The 10099-nt window shown below is 41.1% G+C and overlaps 1 protein-coding gene across 1 annotated transcript in view; it reads right to left on the minus strand.

The window, feature by feature from the left end:
* Nucleotides 1–10099, minus strand: part of fchsd2 (FCH and double SH3 domains 2) — a 56566-nt gene that overhangs the window by 14396 nt on the left and 32071 nt on the right. Inside the window, exons 10-13 of the mRNA XM_079353219.1 lie at nt 9995–10090; nt 8895–8969; nt 3869–3985; nt 3677–3781 (exon numbers count right to left, since the gene is read on the minus strand). Of these exons, the coding sequence (XP_079209345.1) occupies nt 3677–3781; nt 3869–3985; nt 8895–8969; nt 9995–10090 (393 nt within the window). The remainder of the gene's footprint in view (nt 1–3676; nt 3782–3868; nt 3986–8894; nt 8970–9994; nt 10091–10099) is intronic.

The raw sequence follows: 10099 nt of genomic DNA on the forward strand, positions 1-10099 counted from the left end.
AATCGGTAACATGTTCACATTCAGAGTTAGAAAGCGCTGCGTGTTTACTTCTAAATTCTTCTTCTTAAATAATGATGCATCCTTCAAATGCATCACCTGCGCCAAATCTTCATCGGACAACATTTTGACCATTATTTGGCCTTTGAGTTCTTTTATATTACACGCAGCTTCAATCGTTTTTTAAAACTTGCTGCACTTTGGCAAGCTGTGAACACTGGACATGCAGTGACACAATGTGATGATCAGGCTATATAACCATCAGTGAGGGAAACCCCCGAGATTAAACGATCAATCTGTCTCTCCTCTTCAACCCTCTCTCATCCTTGATCGTCTCTTTATTTTTTTTCTTCTTCCCTCCTCTCTCATCATTTTCATCAATTTCCTTTCCCGTAACCCTCCTCTCTCCTTTCTTCCTGATGCTAACGGAGCAGATTGGTAGATTATAGCTCCATCCCACTGAGACACAAGCGGACACACACACAAGACACGTACTGTGAAGACAAACTTCTTTAGCTCGGGGAACCGTAACGACTTCTTAACTGCCTCCATTTGTAGTCCTTCAGGCTGAAGGCATCTAAAAAAGCTGTTGTGTGGCCATTAAAGGAAAAAAAAAAAGGAATAAAGAGCTGAGGAATTCAAACAAGAGCCATCACACAGCAACTCAGCTAAGCAGCTGTACACACTTCAGTTTAATCAATTCAATAAGCAGCCAGTGGTGTGAAAACGGATCACTGGTAGATGGACTGTAAAACCTCAGACTGACAGATGAGCAGGTCTCCTGGGCGGACAGACACAGAGACAGACAGTGCTGCTGGAAGAAAACATGTACCGTGGACACATCTTTTCTTTTTAACCCAAGACTTCTCTGTAAACTGACGTTAAATGTTGTTGTTTTTTTTGTTGGCAGAACTCAATAGATAACAGCTGACCTTGAAGGGGACACCAAGGTCATACACACTGTGTAAGATCCACTCAGAATGAAAAGTAGAAGGATTATAAAAAAAACAGCTACATGTTGAGTGTTAGCGACTAAAATGTCAACTTCTTTCTGCCAACATGTAACCCCTCCCCCCCGTCCGTCCGTCTGTCTCCATGACGATGCATCTTCTGTCTGCAGGACTTTGATGCGTCGTGTAAATGAGGCCAGTTAGTCTGCAGCAGCGGCCTTCAACAGCTCATTAGTATGGAGACAGACTCTCTCTCTCTCTCCTCCTCGAGGAAACATCTTAGAAGAGGACAACAAGCATCGATGCTGTTGTGAAAGTTTACTCAAGATACTATTAATTAAAAAAAACAAAAGGATTCTATCTACAAAGAAAACTTAACTTTTTTTTTTTATCATTATTTTCATTTCATTTCTAATTTATCTGCAGGGTATTCAGTGAAAATGTCATCTGCAGAAAATCTCCCCAGCACACAAAACTGAGTCAACTAAAGTGAAAATAAAATGAGATTATTTCAACAGAATGTCCGACAGAATGTGTGCATTAAGCAAGTCTTTGACTTTATTCATATTAAAGGCTCACAGTAGAGCTCACAGTATTAGTGCACCATTCAACTTCACGTAGTCATGGTGAGTCATGGCACTTGAACAGGCACAAAGAGTCACTTCAGGATACTGTTTTGTTTTAATGAATCAGAAAGCGCAGGATAACACAACTATCTACGTAGGTCTTACTGGATTCAACAGTGAACTCTGTGAGACAAATAAATTCAAAGGTATGAAAAATACTCTGCTCCTTAATCTCCAACAACAAGAAAATAACACATTTGATAACAGCAGGGAAAACAGCTGATTTCTTGGTTTTGTACTGCAAACAGAAACTTCTCTGACCATATTTCAAGAAATGAAATGTCATCCTTCCCTTCCCCCAAAACCACACGACAACAATCCTGTCCAGAGAGCTGCTGCGTTCATTCAAACACCCCCACCTGTCCGTTAAACCTCGTAAACACATCTTCAAGTTGTTAAAGAAAACAGATTATCAGAGTGCATCAGAAAATCAAGATTTACTGTGTATGTTTTTGTTTTCACTTCAAATATTCCATTCTTAATATAGGCCAAGCTGGTGTGGACATGGCTCCTAAAACACAGCTGGAAAGTCGTGTCAGAAAGTAAAAGATATAATCCGGATTATTCCGTAGTCAAACAGTGTTTTGTTCTGCTTTCCCGCCTCTTTATAGCTGTCTGATAAGAGCTCTGCGATGAAGCCATTTGTTACAAATGAGCTCATAAAATATTCATCTTCTTCTTCTTACTCGAGGTAATGCAGAAGAGGAAGAGTATCATATGGACGGTGTGGGAGAAAGACTGAGTGGGGAGAGAACGGAAGAGGGTGTGGTGTGAAAAAAAAGAAAAAAGGAACTTTGAAATGTATTTATAGAGAAAGTGAAATCACAAGCTGGTGATAGTGTTTCTCAGATTATTTAAATACCATCATGATGACCTTGATAAAGAAGAAACATTTTAAGATATTTTTCAGCAACGTTTAGAACAATTTCGGTTTCAGTTTGGGATTAAAAGGAAATTCCTTTCACAGTGCTCACCTAGCGGGTGAAACAAATGATTTTTGACCGAACCTGACAGCAGAGGGTGCCAGATATATGAGAGAGAGAGAGAGAGAGAGAGAGAGGGAGAGAGAGAGAGAGAGAGAGAGAGAGAGAGAGAGAGAGAGAGAGAGGCTAGATAAAATAACAAAGATTGATGAGAATGAAATTTAAAGAGCGGTGATAAAAAAAAAGTAAAGCAGCTATGTTACATAGACTTTTATAGGAAACTAAATAGAGACAAATATGATCCTCAGGATCCTTTCAGGAGGATCAGTTCATCAGTGGTCTCTGTTTAAAGTGGACACGCCGAGAGGTGCAGCCAGGCAAGGAGAGGGAAGATGAAGAGAAGATGACAAAGAGGCTGTAGGTTAGAGTGTAAGACAGATGAACCTGTGAAGAAGTGTGTTTAAATATCTACAACTGACGTGAACACAGCAGAGCCACACGCAGCGGGGGGGGGGGGGGGGGGGGGGGGGGGGGGGGGGTGGTAAGAATAAACAAATAACATGACTGGTTTGACATCTCTCCTGCACTCTAAAAGGTGTATTGATCCATGTTTGTTAATTGCACCCTGCTGCCTCAGAGGAGATGAGCGAGCCGCATGCCAACGCTGCCCTGAGCTTTTTCAATATTTACCAAATAATTAGTCAATCAGTCTAAACGGTGCTGGGAAGAGGAAAACTGGGACGAGTTCAGAATTTGATGTTGTTGCTGACACAGAGAGTGTGTGTTTGCTCAGCTCACGCTGCAATGACTTTACAGCAGGAAACCAAGTAAAGGACAAAAATATTTGCTATTGTTTCTCTGTTTGCAGCCTCTGCACTCTGAGAGGAAACAGCGATGATTGAAATGTTTTCTATTAGACTCATATTTTGGCTGACATAGGTCATGGTTGAAACTTCAGTCTGACACAAGTCAAACAGAAACCCTCATCTTTCTTACAAACATCTCTCTTAAATATTTCTCAAAAAAAAAAAAAAAAAAAAAATCCTGTGCATGGAATCAAAAGAGCATCCTGCATTCATGTTTGGACTCTCGGAGGAGAAGAAAACATTAACATCGGATCCATTTGACCATCGAGTGAACACCCATTGTTTTTAATAGAGAGAAAGAAATGTGAACTGACCTCAGCTTTGCGCATGCTTTCTTTGGTGTCTTCTATCTTCAGCTCCAGATCCAGCCGGCCCTGCTCCGTGGGGGGCAGGCCGTGGCTCTCGCACTCCTCCAAACACTACAGAACCAAACGTGCAAACACTTTATTAGAAATAGTGTCGGCGGGTTTTCTGCATATGACATCATGCGCGTCACCAAATCTTACTCTCTTGTAATGAATGATGTTCTTGTGTTCTCGTGCCACTCTGGTCGCCCATTTTCTGGCCTCCTTGTTCAGGCTGTGCTCCTCCGTCGTCCCCGTCTCCGACTCCAGCTGACGACTCTGATGAAGACAAACACGCACGCGCGTACCAACATACACGAGTGGGAAACATAAGAACAGTGTCGACAGTAACACAAGGGGTGTGATATGCAGAAGCTGTTCAGGAAGCTAAACATAGTGTGAGAGAAAGACTGTTTTCTTCTCACATAATTAATACAGCATGTGTCGTGACGCTCTATTGTTGTCGTCTGGGAGAACTGGTTGCTATTAAAACCACATGTGAAGAAGCATGAGTGTACAAATATACATAACGTGGTTCTATGTTTAGCAAGGGAGCTGAAGGTGCATGGCAACAGTCCTGTCTGATTCAAATTAATGTCTTTTTATCGCGTCTCAAAGTTCAAGTGTCCACCCCAAGTCTATCACGAGACTTACTTCTCTGTGAAGGCATTTAAAGTTCACCACTAAGCTTGAGTACATGGGTGTCACAGAGGAGTGTTACCTGTTTCATCTTTATCAGCATTTCTTTTTTTTCTTTTTTTTTGCATTGTTTACTGGATTGAACTAAAAACAATCAAATTCCTTTTTCCGAGCCCTGAAGAGACACAAGGAAGAGTGTCAAATTCACACAGGGTGATAGACGTCGCTTCATTCGTCATGAATGTTTAACCCTCGAAAGATACGAGAGGTACAGCCGAGTGTTCGTGGCTTTAAAGGAACAGCAAGGTGATTTTGTGAAACTTCAGTTCAGGGTTGGCACATCGTGACTTTCTGAACAAAAAATAAATAAATAAATAAATAAAAAGGATGACTTCCATGACACCATCAACTGCGTGATGGCACTTCTTCATGAAAGTGGAGAGACATCCTTGCTCTCCTTTAATTTGTTTGATCTTTACAAGGCTCTCGCTCTTTTTCTCTCGCTCACTTCTTACAACTTGAAAAGGTAAATAGTATTTGACCCTTATTTTTTGTCTTCTTTAGAATCATTTTATTTAACCACTATACTTAATTCAAAATCAAACGTTAAAGGAAAAATGCGTCACTCTTTGACCCAGTAGATGCCACCGTTGAGCAGTCGGCAGTAAGCCAAAACAAACTGCTGTTTGGCGACTTCTCCCACCCTTCTCCACTCGCGTTCACATGAAGGACTTATCGATTAGCGAACGCACCATAATGAAGCGCCATTTAGCACAAGAGGCAGATAAAACTGTTCTTTGCTCGAGCTGCAATTGCCTGTGTCCTGCATTGTTGTGTTAGCAGGCTAATGTCAGAACACTTGAGTTAGCACGTAGCTTCATGTTCCAAATACATTTAAACAGAATAAGCGTAATCTAAAGACAGTTATGTGACATCCAAATAAGCAGTCAGTAGGCTGTGTTCATCTTCTTTTCTACAGTCCTTGACTAAAACATCCTTATAGGTTAGGCTGTCCCGTCTATGTAAACACAGCTCTGACAACAGTACAGCAGGCGGGACTCAAACTTCTCACTGACTGTAAACAGTCCTGACTCAGAGAGACATTTACAGAGTATATACTGTACTAGTTTCCTGCTGTACTTATTTTCCTTTAACACCCGTCTCTTCTTGGAGCGATATCAAGTGTTCCAATCATTTACAACGTTTCAGTGAATTCTAGAAAAATAAAAAACCACACCATTTGTTTGGACGTTATGTTTGAAAGTTAGCCGCCAAAATAAAGCGGAGTAGCAGATATTCATGCAGGAAAAGCCTTTCTAACAAACCAACATGAGCCTCTGGGTGTCCATTCATTCATTTCCACTGAGAGGCTGCAGTTACCATATACTGATATTAAAAAGTGTTTTCGCCTCACTAACTGACACAGTGTTTTAATTGCATGCTTTCCATGCACATCCCATCTATTAATTATGTGCTGCTTCAGTAACAGGAGGGCATAAATCTAGCTAAGTATAGGTGTGAAACTAAGAGTATTACATGGGAGATTTAGAGCTTAATTATGCTCGGGCGAGGGAGTATGGTGGGGAGGTAAAGCAGGGAGGCAGAAAAACTAGATTTAAACGGTGGCTCTAAAAACAGACGTGTCAGGGAGGGAGCTAAACTCATTTGAGCCCAGCTAGTTTATTTGTGTAATATTAAGAGAGTACACACAGTAAATAAGAGATTATTTAAAGTGGTCTGCAGGTGTGTACAAGTTGGAGGAAATGTGAAAATGGACATTTCATTCACGTTTTTTTGTGAAACAGCTGCCAGGCTGGTGAAAGGACATTAAGTGACAAGATGCAATAAAGAAGACAAACTATATTTTGAATAGCACTCATCATGATGGAGTGCGGTCCTTCAGCGAATCTGGCTTCTGTTAATCAGACCTAAATGTGTAAATGTTATCGATGTCAAACACGTTTGATTTAAATCAGGGTCACAGTGAAGGGCCATTGGCTACGACTTGGAATGTGAAAACAGGAGACATCATAACTAGTCTGCCTGCTAGCTAAGAGAGATGTGAAGCACGTTGAACTCAGTGATTTCACTGTACTTCAATAACAACCTCTACTGTCATAATAACAGTCATTGGACGTACTGCTGAGGCAACTGTGTAATTGTGAAACCCCAGAGACGACGAGGTGAGAATCAACAGCCTCAACATCTACATGTCTGTCTGGATGAAAGTGCAGGTATGCTGGTGGCAGAGAGGTTGAAGAAAACAAACAAAACGTGTGGATTCATTTCAGACGCCTAGCATGTTCTTATATGTAACGTTTCCCTTTCATGCTGCTTTAATGCAGAACTGCGAATAAGAGCACAAATCCTAATTGTCTTTTTGCCACAGTGAGAAGTTTTTTTTCAATTATTTCTAACACTTCATAAATATCATAGGCTCCTATTGTGTGCTAAAAAAAGGATTTCTATGCACAGCTTGCAGGTACTGCTGTCTTGTTAAATATGATACATCACGCTGAACAGCACCTGTATCACACTTAAGGCAGCAGTGTTTCTACGTGAGCTGATTTAATGGATTCTTTTTAAAAGCAGCAGGAGTCTGTCGGCTGTTTGCACAACCTCCAGTAGGACAGACAGACAGCCTAACTGTCTGACTTTAGCGACTGCGTGCCTTGGATAACGCTTTTTAGAATCACCTTTTTGGTGTAAAGTATAATATTAATATCACGTTCAGTTTCATGTGGTTACATTTCCTAAAGATTTTTGTTTTAATTAGACTCGCTGGCTGATTTGATGAGGTGGCTGCAGAAGGGTTCAAACACAACACAACGACACAGTGCAAGAAAAACAAAAACATATAGAGGCGGACATTCTGCCTGCAATGACCCATAACGAACTACGAGTGGACACCCAAACATTTGATTCATTCAATCTAAAGGAGGGCAATGACATTTCAACAGGTGATGTAACAGCATCTGATGAGTCACTTGGTGCTGCGACAGCATTGCTCACTGAAACATGACAGTATGACATCACTGACAAAACAGCAGTACTCAGAAAGCTGTTTCCAGCGCTGACTGTAAAAAGTAATACTACCGGTCATATTCGCTTTTTGCTATTTAAAGAATTATTTTGGGGCTTCTTCCTTTATTTAAAGATGACAGTGGATAGGAAGGATATTGGCGAGCGAGAGACAGTGAGGAATGAAATGCAGGAAAGTAGCCGCAGGACAGACTTCAACCCGCTTTGAGGACGATAGCCTTTGTACATAATAGCAGGAGCCAACCGCTTGGCCATCAGCACCCTTCCTATTTTACTATCTGACTAATTCATTTAGTGGTTTTTGGTTTACAATCAAGACTTTAAGCACAGCAGAGGTAGACAAAGATTGCCAACATATTAAAGGAATTAAAAAAACAAAAAAAACAAAGACACCTACTGCAAACCAGAAAGATTATAGTTCAACGGTGAAATTAGATGTACATAATGTTTTTTTCAGCATGCAACAATACTGACAAAGCCAAGATGTCACAGAAAGTGATGACATGCTATGAACCTCTTAAGCAATGGTTCTCAACTGGTGGGTCGGGACCCAAAAGTGGGACGCAGAGCCATTTTCAGTGGGTCGAAAATGTGTGACTGGAAGAAAAATGATGTCCAAAAAATCGATGAAGCAAGTTTGCGTTTGTCAGTTTATTGTTCTATCAGGCTTTGTGCCGTCTGAGGTCCAAACTGCACCATTTTTCCTTCAAATAAATCAATAATATCTTACTATCTTTAGAAAAATTGTGTCGCCAGGTGCGAACCACTGCTCGTATGGACACTTACATTATTCCTCTTTCACTTCATTTCTTCTTCTTTTTATTTAAGATACAAATGATTTCCAGGGTTAAATCAATCAATGAAAATCACTCACTCAGGCTCGTTAATATGACATGATTCAGAGAAAGAGGCAGTACTAAAATAGTTGGCTGCTGGATCTCAGGGCTGATTTGGCCCTTGGAGCTAAAGAAAATCAGTCATGCTGTGAGGTCTCAATGTCTTTCTTTAAAGGAGAGGGATGTGGCTGCTGGTTACCAGGAAGGACAGTCAGGATGTAAAATGTTCGGCTAGCTGACTAATCAGGGTAAAGCTAACGTAGGAATCTTGTCCTCCACATCGTCATTTTTAAAAGAATATGTAATGAAATCACGACGTCAGATTTTTTTTTCCCTCATACTCGTCATATTTCAGAATGATGGCTGTGCCTGCACAAATGTAAAAGCATTGTCACAAGCAGGTGATGAAAATGCTTAGCGGTATGTATACATACATACAATGTGATAAACATATTATTTCAAGTGTCGTGCAGAACGTCAAACATGCATTGTGTCAGGCATTACAATGTGCGTTATTCCAAAATGTATCAAGGCTTTGTTAGGCAAAGCAGCTCCTACTGAACATGCTTAATGTCACCAGAACAGAAAATAATCATGGACATGAACGTAAAAGATGATCCATGGTTCGTTTCAGCGGTGAACATGGGGATGCTATCAACGGTTAAAACTACCTGTGCCAGGGTCATTCTCATGGCACTGACGGGCGACGGCTCAATGTCCACCAACTGCTGCACCGAGCTCAGAGTCTGGCACACACACGCACACACACACACACATGAGCAGCAGCGCAGACACACAAAGACGGGTAGGGGTTGATGGAAGAAAAAGTGTAGGGGGAAAGTGTTAGCAGAGGTTAAACAGGATTAGGAAGACTGAGGGGGAGAAGCACTTTTCTGTTTGGTTTAGAACACGTTAATACCACCAGGTTCTACGGAATAAAAAGGAAAAGTTAGAAAGGGATAGTACCATTGGCACAACACAGAGAGAATGAAAGAGTGGAAACTACAGGAAGGACTTGAGAAACAAAAGAGCAAAGGATGACTCAGACCCAAGAGAAAGGACAGATTTGTAGGAAGTAGGACCATAGTCAGCTGGGAGCATCTCTTTTTAGCCAGCAATACTTAACAAGACCCCAGAGGGGTGAGACATTATGATTCCCTCTGCTGCATTATCATCACTCATTGATTTACAGCAATCACACTTTTTTTTTTTTTTTAAACATTCAGCAACAACTTCTTTTGACAATCTAAAAGCAAGTTAAACGTATATAACTGGACTTGAGCTTGTGCAGCTCTTTTCTAGTCTTCGTATGTAAAACGATAAAAAAAAGACACCTGGGCTCGAAAGAAACGTTCCCAGGAGAATACGCCAGAACACAGAGTGGATTCATACTTCTATCACGCTGTTTCCAGGAACTACTCCTTCCTGAATTGTTAACATAAAGTCAGGCTCTGAAGCCTCGAAACTAAAGAGACAAAGAATAAGAATGATCAGAGCTTTGGCTCTCTGATTTTCAACTCGGCAAGTCTCAACTTCCACAGTGTATTAATGTGATTCGCTTCAGTACCACCAGATTAAAAGGTAAATTAATTCTTTTTTGGAGATTAAACTGATTGAGATAAGATGAGGAATTGAGCTGCAGATGTAAAATACACTATTAGAAGGGGCAGAAAATGAGGGGGGGGGGGGTGCGTGTGATAAAAAAAAACCACTGCTTTAAGCTCCATAGCCCAGAGCTTGACGTGCATGGATAGAGCTGTGCGTGTCTCACCGTGTCACATTCACTGGGCTGGAACTGAAAGTCGTGTGCTTTGTGAAACACGGGGTTCTCCTGCATGAACAACTGCTGGTTGAACTCTTGTATTATCTGCAAAGG

This window comes from Symphodus melops (genome assembly GCF_947650265.1).
Source record: "Symphodus melops genome assembly, chromosome: 10".
Taxonomy (NCBI): Eukaryota; Metazoa; Chordata; class Actinopteri; order Labriformes; family Labridae; genus Symphodus; species Symphodus melops.